The 14,871-nt window shown below is 57.0% G+C and overlaps 1 protein-coding gene across 3 annotated transcripts; it reads right to left on the bottom strand.

Moving 5' to 3' along the window:
• Window positions 1–834: 834 nt before the first annotated feature.
• On the bottom strand, window positions 835–14,329 carry CACNB3 (calcium voltage-gated channel auxiliary subunit beta 3). 3 transcript variants are annotated; one of them, XM_074325762.2, is made up of 13 exons: window positions 14,309–14,329; window positions 5,916–6,038; window positions 5,561–5,683; window positions 5,025–5,140; window positions 4,693–4,757; window positions 4,456–4,475; window positions 4,183–4,263; window positions 3,917–3,975; window positions 3,631–3,740; window positions 3,210–3,361; window positions 2,922–3,017; window positions 2,645–2,794; window positions 835–2,196 (listed from the first exon to the last, which is right to left on the bottom strand). In XM_074325762.2, the coding sequence occupies exons 1-13, from the start codon at window positions 14,312–14,314 to the stop codon at window positions 1,882–1,884; spliced, it is 1,416 nt and encodes a 471-aa protein (XP_074181863.1). In that variant the 5' UTR covers window positions 14,315–14,329; the 3' UTR covers window positions 835–1,881. The 3 variants fall into 3 exon arrangements, with proteins under 3 accessions (XP_074181863.1, XP_074181862.1, XP_074181861.1); XM_074325761.2 differs by lacking the exon at window positions 14,309–14,329 and adding an exon at window positions 13,094–13,252; XM_074325760.2 differs by lacking the exon at window positions 14,309–14,329 and adding an exon at window positions 9,724–10,172.
• Window positions 14,330–14,871: the final 542 nt, after the last annotated feature.

Below are 14,871 nucleotides of genomic sequence, written 5' to 3'. Positions count from 1 at the left end.
GGCTGTGTGTAGTTCTAGCTAAACCCATCTCCCAGGTTCTTCTGGTGCCACAAAAATCAGACTTGGGAGGTGAAGGAAAGTCACATCCGGAGCAGAGCCTGGGATCTCAGTTGATAATCTAAGTACAGCAGGCACTTGAGGAGAGCAGGACCATGGCCTGTCTTCCCTCCCTGCTCCAGCCTCACGTGACATGTCGCTCTGACCTGGACACCCTCTAGGGAGCTTTGCAAAGGGTGAGGAAGGAAAGCACTTGTGAAACTGCCAAGTGATGCACGGTCGGGACCTCGCACCCTGATGCTATGTGCCTGACACTGTCTTCGTCCCTTTGCTCCTGGCTCCCCAGCCGCTGAGGTCACTGCTCAGGGGAGAGGATGGAGATGGGCACAGAAGCATTACGGAGTGATGAGCTGGGCCGGCTGAGTTAGGTTTGGGGAGAGGGCTGCAGGGCCTGGGTCCTCCCCAGGCCTGCTATGCATCGTGTGTTCTCCGTGCTCCTCAAGTTCCTGGGCTAGTACATGGAGTTCGCGTTGCAGCTACTTCTAGGGCCTTTGGCCTGAGGCAGGGACAGTTGAAGGCTGTGACAAAGCCTCTTCCGTCTCCTTCCCCAGGAAGTCCTTTCTGAGCTGCTGAACATTTCCCTCCAGGCACCTCGGCATGAGGGGGTGGGTTTGGGGTTCCTGGGAATATGGTTCCTCCCCCAGCTCGGTCCTTTTGCCCTTTCCGCTCAGTGGGTCCTTTGTGAGAAAGGAGGTCAGGATACTTCTTGGCCTCCTCCAGACCTGGGCCTCACAGTGAGGAACCAGCCACCTGAGCAGACAGAACAGGAGCCTGAGGGACTGTGCATGGTGTTTATTAGTGATGACAGAGGTGGGACAGGGTCTTGTGGAGCATGCTCTGTAGGTCACACACTAGAGCCATAAGGCAAGGGCAGACGGGGCCTCTGGGGGCTGTCCACTGGGTCCTGTCTCTCCATCTAACCCTAACTTAACAAGCAGCAGCTATGAATCAGGGAGTCAAGTTGGGGGCCCATATTTCCCAGGAGGCATGAGGCCCAAGAACAGGAATGACAGATGCAAGAGCAAAAGGATGAGGGGAGCAAAGAGGCCCCCAAAGCTGTTCCGTACGTTCTCTGCTATACAATGCCCGCCCTTCCCAAACCCCCAATCCAGGTTGGCTCCCATCCAGTTTGGCTTGGCCGTACTCCTGGTCGCTGGTCCTGTCAGGTATGAGGAAGCGTCCCGGCAGGGTGAGGAGAGCCCTTTCTAGAGCATCAGCTGTGAGGCTTCTGGCCCTAGCCTAGTTGGCCTGCTGCTCCAGTCTTGTATGTGGATGCCCCACCCAGCTGAAGGATGGCAATGCCACCCACCCTCGGGCTTTGATTGTCTCATTCCTAGTGTGGCAGTGAGGTGAGTGGCAGCTCTCGGACCCCAGTGCACAACCTGAGTCCCTTAATTATTAGGACTTTGTCTGCTCAGGGACCTTGTTTCTTCCTCATACCATGTTGCTCACACCCCACCCTCATCACTTTGAGGGGGCATCCCTTCCCTGAGTGGTGGGAAGGCCCCTGCTGAGGGGGTCCTGGCCTGAGGGCACTGCCCAGTGGGGCAGCTTCTTGTGCAGGAGGGGAAGGTGCCAGGGGTGCAGCACATAGCTAGTACCTGGAATGGGAGCCTAGGGGAGGGTCACTGCCCAGGAGGTGAGGGGGCCCCCTGCTTCTCCCAGAACTTTGGGACCATAGGCAGCCCTGGAGCTGGGGCTGGGCAGGGAGTTGCGGGGGCTGAGCCTAGTGCCAGCCTAATGCCAGTCTAACGCCAACCTGCCTGGAGTGGGTGCCCCAGCCAGCTGTGCCGGTGCCTGCCAGGGCAGGGCAGCAGGAGACGTTCAGTAGCTCTCTTTAGGCCACGGCCGGTTGCGCTGCCAGTTCCGCTCATTGTGGTTGTGCTCCGAGTCCTGGGCAAGGAGTCGGTCTTGGGGGTCGTGCCCATTGGCACTAGGCAGCCCCGAGGTGTGTTGGCGGTGAGGCTGGTACAGGTCCTGGTAGGCATCTGTATAGTCCTGCTCCAGGTGGTGGGAGCTGCGCTGCGAGGATCCGGTCCAGGCTTGGCGGGAGCTCTCGCTGGCTTCGTCTGAGGGCATCAAGCTGTCCCGCTCGAGGGGTGAGTGCTCCTCACCACGCTCCCCCAGTAGCTGCTGGTTCTGGGGGCAACACACAGCTCTAAGTGAGGCAGTGCAGACGCCCCCTTGGCCTCCTCCCACCTCTAGCAGGAAGCGGGATTCTTCCCCCTCAACAATCAGTTCCTGGGTAGAGGAAATCGTGCAAGGAAGGGAAGCATACTGGAGCATCTTTTCTTTTCAGATATGGAAAACTGGAGCGTTTGACTCTTGCAACATTCAGGCTCTGCCTTCAAGACAGACCCGAGAAAGCTTTGAGAGTGTGTTTCTAGAAAAGTAACCTCTGGTTAACCAGTTCATTGATTTATTCCCTCTCGCATCAGGAAGTTCCTTCGTCCATCTGCCCTAGCACAGCTGAGTTCTCTGATCCTTTGGCCTTCAAACTGTAGGCCAAGGACGATCCTCTGGGTGGGCAGGGGGCACTGCTTTGGCTGCCTTAGCCTGCACATCAGTGCCCGTTGGAAATGGTTACCTGAAGTCCGGGGATGGCGCTGGGAGGGCCCAGAAGTCCAGGGCCGGGGGCGGGGTGGTGTGTGGCCCGCCAGTACACCTCCAGGTACTCAGCCAGGTGCTCACAGGCATCCTCCAGCTGGTTCTCATCCAGAATCACATCAAATGACTCCTGGGCGGGAAAGGAAAGGGGGCATACTGGTTTCCTTTCAGCAGCAGCCCCCACCATCTCCATCACTCCTCCAACCCCAAGGAAAACAACTGGAGAAGGCACAGGAGTAGCTTTCCCAAGCACTCACCGGTGGGCACTGAACCAGTTTATCATATGCCATCATCTGTACAGTTAGGTGCTTCATCTGTGACTTCCCGCGGGAGCGGATGAGCCGCTGCAGTACCTGAGGGGAAAGAGCAGCGCGAGGCCTGGGGATCCTGGGCAGAGCTGGGCCTAGAGAGAACTGGGCATGTCCCCCACTTGCGATCTGGCATCAGGAAAAGGGAATTCAGGAGCCCTGGGGCAGGGACCAAGCTGAGTTACAGCCCATTCTCGGAGGACAACCCTGGGGGCCTCCTGCATCTCCACTGCTCACCTTCGGTGAGGAGACTTTGACAAAGACGATGATGGGGGCCAGTGAGGTCTTGGCCAGCTGTGCTGGGTGGTTGATGGTGTCGGCATCCAACACTACCAGCTGCAGGGATTTGGCCAGCTCGAATATGCGCTCAATCTCACTCTGCACTTCAGCTAAAGAGGGAGGAGCCACAACGTTCACTGGCTGCTCCACCCACTTCCTCCAATGAGGCTTGGGGTTCTCCCCAATGGTGAAAGGGAAGGAATTGCAGGGAGAAGGTGTTCGTCAAGGCCTGGGCAGGCAGAGCCCAGGCAATTGAAGACACCAGGGGCGTTCTTGTCAATCCTGGGGCAGGTGGAGAAAGAGCTTTGGAAGAGAGGTAGGAAGAGGGTTCTCGGTGAGGCCTGCGTGGGCCGCAAAGCGGGCGCCTGGGACTCCTCACCGATGCTGGAGCGGGCGGAGGAGCGCTCAATGATGGTCCTCTTGCCGGGATTGTTGAGCACGGACCGCTTTGCCAGGGAGAGGTCAGCTGTGACTCGGGTGATGGAAATCCTGGGGCAGGGGTGGAGAATTCCAGCTCACTTCTAAATGTCACGCCCTGGGCCCGACTTACCCGGGACCTCTTTACTCCTAACTGTCCCTCGAGAGCAGACCTTGCTGCAGACACCTGGAAGGAGGCAGTGACAGTCTGCCTGGTTCTCACACCACTCCGGCCCAGGGCAGCTTACCTGCCATCAAACCTATGTTTGAGGAAGTCGAAGAGAGCCTTCTGCATCATGTCTGTGACCTGGTGGGCGAGGTTGGGAGGGGGGAAGGCATGGAATGGACTGAGGGTCCTCTTGGAGAGGGGCAGCATCCCCAAGCATGGCCCTGGAGCCCACCCCTTCCACCCAGACCTGGGGGATGGCGGGTGGGGAGAAACAACACACCCTCCCACTGTCCCTCGGAGCCTTCGCATGGCAGGGTTGGTACAGGTAACTCTTTGGGGTCTCACCTCATAACCTTTCAGAGAGGGTCCCACCAACACCACAGGCCGCATGGAGGGCACCACATCATAAGGGGGAACATGTTCTGCCTGCAGAAGTGACCTGAGGTCAGGCAAAGCCACGGCCCTGTGGTCTGCCCTCTGCCTGACTGGAGTGGGGAGATTCAGAAGTGCTGGGCTCCCTCCCCTGTCTGTCCTGCTGCCCCTCAATGACTGCCCAGAAGCCTGTCCCCACAGCCACAAGCCATGAGCCCCCCAGCCCAGGTCCCTTCCTTGACTCACCTGCTTTTGCTTCTGCTTGGCTTTTTGGAAAAGGGAAATAAAAGATTTAAGTTGGTGAAGGGGGGAAAGGCCCTGGGGGCATGTATTCCCTTCCCCAGGGGAGACACTGGGCTTCTCCCAGCTATTTTGACCCCTCCACCAACCCTTTCTCACACAGTTCACCTGGGGAGAATCTCCTTGTCCCCCTGTGTCCTAACAACCCACCTACCCAAGACAGGTGAGTTGGGGGGAGGCTACCTAGAGACGGAGGAGGGGAGCGCCGGTTGCCAATGTCACTCAGGCTGGAGGGGTTCCCAGATCTCCTGAGAGCAGCAAGAGAGGTCAGTAAGCATCTTGGTATGTATATGCTCTACACATTATTTAACAGTTGTAAATATTTCCTTATATTTTAGCTAGGGAGGAAGGTGTGTGTGACGTGCATCTGTGTGTATGTATGTATATTTGTGTGGTGTAAATGTGTATAGCTGGGTCTGAGTGTATGGGGGGATATGCATGCATGTACAGTGAAGCAGGCTTCAAGTAAAGTGCACACGTGTGGGGGGTGTTATGAGTCACAGCCCTGTTCTCACCTGGCCTTCTGCTCCTGCTTGAGCCGGATGCTCTCCAGGCGCTGGGGGCTGGGGATGAAGGCAATGTCCCCGCCCTCTTTCACTAGCCGCCCGATCCACCAGTCATTGCTGTACTTCTGGGGGCAGGGTGCAGCGGGAAGAGGCAGTGAGAAGAGGTGGCCCAGGCCACAGCCCTAGCTGTGGAGGAGCCAGGGAGGCATTCACAGGGCTGGTTTGATACAGCAGCACAAGGAGAAGGGGCAGCCAGGTTTGAGCCTCCCAAAATTTCCACATGAGGCATCACAGCTGTCATAGAGGACCTAAGAACAGCTAATCTAACTGCTCACTTTCCACTTATGGAGACTGAGGTCCAAGCCAGGTCTCAGATGGAGACCATGGGGATTGCATCTTGGATATGAGAGGTGTACGGGTGTGTGTTAAGGGCAAGAGTTGAGTTCAGGGACTTGTTTATAGGACTAAAAAGTAAGAGGCATGGAGACTGAGGCAAGAGCAGGGAAATTATGTGACTACTATCTGGAAGGAAGGGGGTTGGTTACCTCTTTAATGTGCAGAAAATCTTTGGCCTCAAAGTTGACTCCAGAGCCCTGGACTGGGCACTCCTCGTCCAGTACGCCACAGTAGCTGACATTGGTCCTCACAGCAAATGCCACGGGTTTGTGCTAGAGAATTTGGTCATCAGTGCCAATGAGGGGAGCCTCAGAGCACCCCTTCTAGTTTCAGTGTCCCATCAGCAGAGGGTGGGGAGGGGAAGGCATCATCTGCCCATCACACACACGCACAATCTTTCACACTCACATACATCCTGCCCAGTGACCCTTTGGCTCTTAGGACAGAGCACAGATTCTATCCAGCCTGGCTTGTTTTGCCTCCAGTCCACAAGCAAGAGGATACCTTGGCCCTCTCAAGCTGCTGCTGAGCCTGGCTTTCCACTTCACGCCGGGCGCTCTCCCGGTCCTCCTCTAGGGAGACGTCTGAGTCCAGAGATGGGCGGCTGGTATAGGAGTCGGCTGAACCCTGCCACGGGGAAGAGGCTGTGACCCCTGGGCTCAGGTGGGAAGGGAATATAGAAGCACTCTCTGACCCCTATAGTAGTGCCTCCATGAACCCCAGCCACTCCATGTCCATAGGGGTGGCCACACCCCAATGGTCCCTCCAATTTCCCTGAGAAGGACCATAGTTCCTCTAGCGCTGTAGGAAAGCCCCCCAATCCACGTGATAAGATCTGGGCCCCTCCCCCCAAGACTATTAATACTGCAGCTTTGAATAGAGCCTTCACTTCCCTCCTTCCTCCCTTTTCTTCCCTCTACCACATCCTCCCAGGCGGAGGGAAGGGAGATGTACTGAAGATGATATATTGAAGATGATTCCGAATCCAGGCGACCCAGTGAGCTCTTTTTTTCACATCAGCCTGAAAAGCAGCCTAGACTTTATCCCTTTAAAATGCCTGGCAGGAATACAGCCAGCTGGGAACAGTCAAGAGATGCTGGTTGGCATGGCCCTGGTCCTGAGTGTCAGGATACAGCCATCCACCTCTTAGGTCTCATCTTCCCCAGTCCCTACCTTTCCAGGTTGAAGGGGACACAGAGCTACCAACTCCTGGAAGTTACTTCCTCTATACTCGTCCGCCCCATCCCCACCCCCCACCTTCTTTCCTCTCACACCTGCTGGGGCAACTGGCCAGGTGTGGGCAGCAAAGGACACCGACTAAGAGGGCAACACAAAGCTATCTCCCTGGGTGTGTGAGGCTGGGCCACACCCACCACCTGGCCCATATTTCCCCACCCCTCCCCCAAGAGGCCTATCCTGGAGGAAGGCCATGTTGGTGCCGGGCAACCCAGCCAGAGGAGCAGTACCCTGAGGACGTAGGGGCGGGGGTCTTTGGTAACCTTAGCCAGGAAGAGTGTCTGAGTCCTGCCCATTGGCAGGGTCTTTGGGCAACGAGGGTGCATTTGGAGGGTTGCAGAGCTCACCTTCAAGGCTGTGAGAAAGACGTACAATTGAGTAAAGGAAGCTGGATCTTAGGACAGGAGGGTAGAAGTCAGGATGTCTGGGTGTCCCTCTCAGTCTAGGGAAAAGGGAAGCTTTTGTTTTCTGCCTCAGTTTCCCCTCTTTATGATCAGAGGCCTGAAGTGGTACTTCCATCAATTCTGAGGTCCAAGTGGCAGAGATAAATAGGAGCCTAGTTCGGGTCCATGCGGGAATGTGTGTGTATTAACAGAAGCGGTTTTAGGATATTCTCAACCTGAAGAACATTCCTTCAAGCCCGCGGTGCATGAGCACCTACAGAAGGCAGCAGAGGCCAGACTCTCAGTGGGGAAGACAGACTCAAACACCTGCTGTCTCCACGCCCTCTGCCCCAGTCCCACCACAGGCAAGAGGGCAGGTCAGCTCGATATCTGCCCAGGCTCTAGAATGTAAGCTAAAGTCAATGTCTGGGGTAGACGGAAGACATGAAGACAGCACAGGTGGGAAAGTCTCATTTTACAGAGGAGTAGATTCTGCCTGCTGTTCCTCATCTCTCTTGAGAACAAAATAAGGCTGGCTTAGCAGTAGGATAAAAGGTGCTGAGCCCCAGAAAGAACCTTTGCACTGTTAGTAGAGTGTGGGATCTCCTTCTAGGGGTCTTAGATGTACGAGGGGTCTTAGATGTGGGAGACAGCTGAATGAAGGGGATACGGGCCAACAGGCCAGGAGGCAGGAGGTAAGGCAGGATGGTCATTCACTTGGTAAATATCCATCAGATGCCTCTTAGATGCCCTGACCTGTGCTGGAAGAGGAGTCTGGCCTTTATCTCTGCTCTCCAGGCTCTCAGCCTAATTTAGTCATCTTAATGTCCCTACCTGGGGTATCTGTGTTACCTGGCCTCTCATTCTAGGATGGGAATGATAGAATCTCTCCCTAAATGTTTAATGAGTCGGGCTCAGAATGGAACCCCCTCTCTATTATTCCCAAGTCCTCAGAGTTCACCCATCTTTCATACTCTGGTATCACTTGGGGAAGCCAGGGCTGCCCTTCCAGGCCTACTCTGGGGTCTTGCCTTCCCTACCCCATTATGCCACAGCGGCCAGAGGCTCAGTACTTTGGAGCTGCCAGGAGTTGGCACAGTGCCCTAGTGGTGCCCCCCTTGCTTGGTGAGTGTGTGGGCAGGCTGCAGCTCCACTCTTGCCTGGCACGGGGGAAGGAGAGGAGGGAGATGAGCCAGTGGATTTATTTAGAGCCTGATCTCCCTCCTACTGCTTCAGAGGGGGCCTCAGGGAGAGCAAGGAGCCAGGCAAGAGAAAGGGAAGTGGGGGAGGGTGATCCAGGGCCCAGAGAGGGGTGGGGAGTGAGCAATGGGTTAGCAGGCTGCCCCCAACGCCATCCACATGTCAATTTTTCCCTTGCAACAGCTCTTGCCTTAAAACCAGCGATGGGAAGAATCTTCTAGGGCCCTCCAGCCAAGCAGGAAGGTTTGTTCTTAAGCTCACCTTGGCACCCTGGGCCATACCAGCTGTCTCTTCAACTGTCACAAAGAGGTGTCCACCAGAGCCTTGAAAATTATCTGCTCTAGCTGCCATGTAATTAGGCCCAGAGGCCCAATGGGGAATTGGCCCAGCAGGAGCCCAAGAAAGGACTGATAGCTGCCTATTCTGAGCCCTAGAACTCATCTATCCTGGTCTGGGCAGCAAGAGCTGGGAGAAGACTCAAACACTCCACTTTCAATCCTGGAGTGCTCTACCCTCCACACCTATCAAGGACCCCTTCCAAGCCATCTAGTGGTCCTCTTCTAAGGAGGCCTTCTTGCAGGATGTTTGAGAGAAGGCACTGAGAAGCTGCTCCCCATCTGTGCTCCATCCTTCCAGGCACTCTCCATGCTTCCTGAGCTCCGGGAATCACTGCCTAATGAGCTGATTTGTCTCAGTGGGTCAGGAGATAAAAGCAAAAAGGAGAATTAAATATTTATCGGTTGCCTGGTTCTCTGAGCAAAGAGCTTCCTCTCCATCCCCAGGCCCTCAGCTCCTCTGGCTTCAGCTCCAGGTCCTCCATGCTGAGAGGAGCTCAGGGTGCCTGCTGTTCTGAGGATGCCTCAGCAGGAGGCACGGACTGGATGGGGCTCAGTCAGCTGGCCCACCCATGTGCTGGGTGCCCACTTTCCAGCCTGGGAGAGAAGCTGGGCTAGAGGTAGGGTGAAGAGATGAGGCAAGCTCAGGATGGACGGGGGAAGGAATAATGCAGGTCTTCAAGTTTTGTGATCTTTCAGGCTCCCTAAATTTGTCCTGTATTTGAGTCATAGGAGGTCTGGATTGTCCCCCTCCCCAAGAAATTCAGCTTCTCCTCTGAACGCGGTTGTGTTCAGACCCGATCAATCCACCTGTGGGAACTTGAGACATGTCATGTGCCCTTTCTAAAGCCCCTGTTCCCTCAGTCTCTAGCCCTTCCTCCCCCTACCCTTCTGTTCTGGGCTTTGGAGCCACTTGCTCGAGCCTTCCCCTCACACTACTCCCTCCCTGCACACACCCCGTGCTCCTTGGTCTAGGTTTGGGGTACCGCGGAGCCCGCGGCACGGAAATCCATCGCCCCACTTTCCTGGAGCGCCCCCAGCCCCCCGCAACGCTCTTCCCCGCCACGTTTTTTCAAAGTCCTGGACTGGGAGAAGGGTCCAAGGGAGAGGAAGTGTCACCCCAACTTCCCCACCCCCACCCTCATCGTGGGCACTCACCGCCTCCGAGTCCTCAAACCCGGGCACGTAGGAGTCGTCATACATGGGGGAGTCCGGGTGGGGGGAAGCGAGCGGCGCCGGGGGCGGGAGCGGCCTGGAGGCAGGGGCGAGGACAGCGGGCCGCGCCCGATAGATGCCACCGAGCCCCGCAGCCCTGCGGGCGGCGGCGCAGAACGAGAGAGCGCGAAGGAGGGAGCGAGCCGCGAAGACCAGCTGCTCGGAGCTCAAATCACCGCTTACCCCCACCCCACCCCCCAAACCCAGCCAGTCCCACCCCGAGCGCGGCTGAGGAATCTGGCGCTGGCTCCTACAACAATAGTGCCCGCCCACCTGACCCCCCTCCCCGGGAGCAGGCGGGGGCGGCGACTGGGGCGCCCGCCACCCGGGGAGCCCGAGACCCGGCTGGGAGAGGGTAGCGGACGGGAGCTGGGTAGAAGGTGGGTCCCCCAGCACCTACGGACCCGAGGGGCGGCGGGGAGGAAGGGGAGGAGAGACTGAGGGCGGGCGGATCCAGGCTGGGAGAAGGCGGGGCGAGGAGAGATGCAGAGACTGAGACGCTCGGCAACCCAGGAAATACTCCGCCGGGAAACAAAGGGCTGGAGCGGTGGAGGGGAGGGGGAGCGGAGAGGCGGAGGGAAAGGAGACCCGGGCCGAGAAAGAAGCGGGCGCAGGTTATTGGGAGGCAGGAGAGGGAGAAAGGAGAGATAGAGGCAGGAGGAAGGCGGGGGAGACAGGAAAATGGGGAGACAGAAGAGGCGGGGCTGGGGCAGGCGCAGACGGGGGAGGGGCCCCAGGTGAGCGGGAGGCGTGTCTGGGCCCTGGCGGTCCCTGAGACTCCAAAAGCGAACCCCGTAATGGCACTGGGGAGGAATGGGTTTGGCGACTCCACGTCAATACCATGAAAGCAGCTCCTGCCACACCAGGTGCTCGGCCCTCTCATTGCGCCCTGCAGCACGGGGCCGTGTCGCCCAACCCGTGCAAAAGGGCAGGTTTTAGGTCCGGCCGCCCTATACCTGGTGCGCAGGCAGATTTCATCCTAGTCTGGCCAGGATGGGGGGGTTCCCTTACTCACTTCCTCGCCGAGGACTGTGCCAGGCATTGCCAAGGCACCCGTGGGAATTGGGACAGGGAGGGGCTGTTTTAGGTGAGCCTAAGGGACCGGGAAAGAAACCAGAAGGTGGAGGTGGGGGGATTGTGGCTGTGACAGAAGATGGGGTCCTGGACAGACTGGGGTAGGGAGGGGGAAGGGCAAATCTGGCCAGAGTCATTAGCTTAAGGCCAGATTTCCTCCTTAGCAAAAGGATGGGGTTGGAGTGGCCGGTATCCCCGTTGGAGCCACATGTACCACTCTGCACCAGTCAGTCTCCTTAAAGGAGCACTGAGACTTGAGGTTAGAGACAGAGCAGCAGCAGTCCTTATTTCGAGCCAACTTCCCCAAAGATCCACCTGTTTGAGCTCCCTCCTTTTTTTTTCCATCTCCTGAGCAAAAGTATTCCTTTGAATTTTGACTGCCTATCAGCCCCCGTCGCACCCACCACCTAGAGGGGGATGTGAGATGACAGGTTACCACCTGGAGGGCTTTGGAGCTCAGTCCTTCTCCATTCCCAGTTTTTCACCCCGAGGAAGGTGAATCAAGAATCTACTCATCCCTTTACATTCCTGAGCTACAGTGGAATTAGAAAACCAAAACTGACAGGGTTTGATGAGACCTATGGGAGAAAGCACTGTTTATGGAAGAGAAAGACCACCCAAACCAACTGGCTTCCTACTTATGTCACTTGTTCTGTTGGCAAGAAAAAGAGAGAAGGGGCCTACTCTTAAGACCGCCTTTAGTCTGCCTTCAGTCTGTCTAACCCTGTGAGTGGTGTAGTCCAGCCCTGCACAGCCTCTTCCTGCTGGATCTGGAAAACAATTTTGTTGGAGCCCCAGTGGCTGAGGGGACCAATCACTACTGGAGAGGCAGTCCGCTTTCCCAGTTCCCTCTCCTGAGTCCGGCATCATTTGGAGGTTGGTCATATATTGGACTCTTCTGTCTTGGAAGTTCCCAGACACTCTGTCTTCTCACTTTTGTGCCCTTTCCCAGTTCCTCAGAATCCCTATATGCTCCTCTTTTATTCTCTGCCTCTTCAATTCCTTCTGTTCTTCCAGAGGGGCAAAAAGAAGGCATGAGGTGTAAGAGAATGTGACCCTCAAGGTGCTCTCTCCTGGGAGATAACTCTAATGAAGAAGACAGCTGCTGAGGCATCTGCTTCTCTCCCCATCTTTGAATCTACTCTCCTGGCCTCTCCTTTTGGGAATCCCCACCACCAGGGGGTCCCAGGGACTGTAGGTAACAGTGGATCTGCCATGAGCTTCATTCCTTCCTCACACAACTTGTTGTAAAGACAACATCCCTATACAGGACAATGGTGTCTAAGTCTCCTTTGGTCTCCCTCCTGAAGCATCTGAAGCATGAGTTGCTATGCCAACCACCCCCAGGAGATAGCTTCAAGTTCCTCTTACCTGGGCCCATCCCCTGGGTCTTGCAGGGCTTCAGAGACTCTCTCTCTCTTTCCTTTATCTCTGAGTTGCTACTCAATACCCCCTTCCACTTCTCACCTCACCCACACCTGCCTACTCCAGTTTTCATGCCAACCTAGTGACTTTCTGTCCTGTAACAAGACATGTGCCTGTCAGTGTCTTGTGGCCCCTAACCCCTTTTCTTTCCCATGACTGAACATAATGGAAGAGAGCTGAGGACAAAACAAACAAACAAACAAACAAACAAAGGATTTCAGGAGAAGATTCCTCCTTCCCTCTTATTAGGAGAGAGCTGTTAGACTGGCAGCTAGCAGGTACCCAAGGCAAGGAAGCAGGACATAGGAGGAAAGCCTGAATAACCAGGTTTGGGAGTTGGAGTTCTTGGGAACCTCTAGCATACTTTCTAGCTTCTATAAGTGTACCAGGAAGCGGAGCAGATCCCAGTCCCTGATCATTAAATGGGGAAACTGAGGCAGGAGCTAGGACCTCTGGGAAGTCCTCCACAGCAGTCTTTAAGATCTGGACCAAACCAAATATCCCAGTGTTCTAGCTGCTAGGCTGCCCCCAGGGAACCTGGGGAGGGTTGGGTGGGGGGAGTTTGGCAGAGCCCTCCTCTCTCTGTCCTCTTTTCTAGCTCCCATTCAGTCCTCTCCTTCTATCCCAGTCCCAGTGCTTGGAGGCTGCCAGCTCTGTCAACTCCTTTTTTTCTTACCCCCTCATTCACCCTTAGCCTTACCTTTGGTTTCCCTCCCTCTCCATCACTGCAGTCTCCCCCGAACACGGCCCTTTTCCTAGCTTGGAGTGGGGCTTTCCTCCCACCCCTGGGGAGGGCCCCCCGCCCCCCGTTTACCTCATTCAGCAGGAAGGTTGCACTGGAGTCAGAAAAAGACATAGACCGGACTAGCGGCCTCTCCCCCTCCCCGGGGCCAGGGGCTCCGAGGCGGGAGCAGGACCCGGCCGCAGCTCTGCACAAGGGCTGCTGCCTGCACGCCTGGCCTCGCCCCACGCCTGCCTGGCTCCGCCGCCTGCTCCCTTCCCTCTCTCCAGGTTCCCTCCCCCTTTCCTCTTCCCTCCCTTCCTCCCTCTCTCCCTTTCTCGCCTTCTCTGTCACTCTCGCCCTCTCCCGTCGCCTTTCAGTCCTGCTCTCTCCATTTCCGTCTCATCTTCTTCCTCTCTACTGTTCCTGTTCAATGTTTATCGGGTTGCCTCCCACTGTCCTTCCATCCATGAAGCTCTCATCCCTTTTCTGCCTGCCCACCCTCACTTCTTCCTCTATCCCCTCCCCAGAAAAGGGACTCTGGAATTCCCATCGCCGCAGGCAGAAGGGCGGGAGTAGCTCAAGGGCTGCCCGACTCTGGAGCTTCGGGCAGAAGGTTCTGATCCCTTAACCCCAGCTCGGTGCTCCCCCGCCCAGCCTCCAGCGCCCGAGAAAGGAAAGCACCGTGGTCCCCGTGGCGGCTCCGACCGACCTCAGCAGAGGAACGGATCGAAAAAGAACGCTCATGTACTGCTAGCTAGCCCCAACGTCAAGGCGCCCCCTCTGGATTTCGGGGAAGCCACGTCCATCCGCCGTCCCAGGCCCAAACCCGGTGGCTCCTGCGGGATCGAATTGGAGACAGTCTAACCGGGACGCGCCCGGCGCCTGGGAAATCTCTACCGTCACTGTTCTCTCCTAGGTGCAACCGCCGCGGGGCTCAGCCTGTGAAGGCGAAGAGTGAGGCGTGGCGGCTCCTCCCCCACCGGCTGCAGCGCCCCCTGGACTCACTAGCGGGGTGGCGGCACAAGCCCTCCAGGTGGCGGCACCGGCCTGGGGGTCCCTTCTGTCCGCAGGCAGGAGTTCGGCCCTCCCAGTAGGAGGCGCTGCCCTGGCCGGAGCAGAGGGGGCGCAGCTCCAAGCCCGACCCCCACCGAAGCCCAGGATAAACCTCTCTCCCTCCCATCTTTCCAGGAGCTGCGGTCCCATCTCCAGACCCCTAGTATGGAGACTCCAGGCTGCACTCTATTCCCACCCCTGTGGGGCTCTTTTTAGATACTTGGTCCCCCTGGAGCTCTAGAGCCCTCCTACCTCCATCCTGGTCTCCAGAGGCGACCACGCTGAGCCTGGCAGCGACCCGGTAGGGACTGGGTGGCAGGGAGTAGAGTCCTGGGACCGCTCCTCGGGTCGGTACCCCTCCCGCCCCCTTCGGCGGGCACGTCAAACAGGACAAGCCCAAGTTCTGGCGGGGGAAGGGGGGAGCAGGGGTGTATCCCCAGCCAGCTCTCTCCCTGCACCCTCTGAACGGATCAGCCTCTCATTGGTTCCTCCACACCCCCAGCACCCCGTTGCTGGACGCTTCTCCATACCAAAGAGGACGGCTAGGGGGCCGGGAGGGTGTCGTAGGTCCCCTTGTGGAAACGGACACACCCTGAAGCTGAATGACCCGAGTCCCCAACTTCTCCTTGGCACCAGCTAGAACTCTTTCCTTTCAGGTCCAGGGCGCTTCACTGCCCTCCTAGCCCTTTTTTAAACTCCCTTGCCCGGGTGGTTCCTGGTATCCCTCCCCTCAACCCTCCTATCCCCTGGGGATCTTGGAAGACATCCCTCCCTCTGTGTTTAGCTGATCCTCCAATTGCCCTCATTCCAGAGGG

The sequence above is a fragment of the Rhinolophus sinicus genome, chromosome 1 (assembly GCF_057876585.1).
Source record: "Rhinolophus sinicus isolate RSI-liver-muscle chromosome 1, RSI-T2T, whole genome shotgun sequence".
NCBI lineage: Eukaryota > Metazoa > Chordata > Mammalia > Chiroptera > Rhinolophidae > Rhinolophus > Rhinolophus sinicus.
This window is presented reverse-complemented; position numbering and strand designations above follow the sequence as displayed.

Bases quoted from the DNA above. Each gene is read 5' to 3' on its own strand.
- CACNB3 (XM_074325760.2), bottom strand. From the start codon at position 9,768: ATGTATGACGACTCCTACGTGCCCGGGTTTGAGGACTCGGAGGCG. The intron at 3,362-3,630 runs GTGAGGAGTCCC...CTCCCTCTTTAG, and splicing joins CTCCGCCCGCTCCAGCATCG to CTGAAGTGCAGAGTGAGATT. The intron at 2,197-2,644 runs GTAACCATTTCC...TGTTGCCCCCAG, and splicing joins GCGCCATCCCCGGACTTCAG to AACCAGCAGCTACTGGGGGA.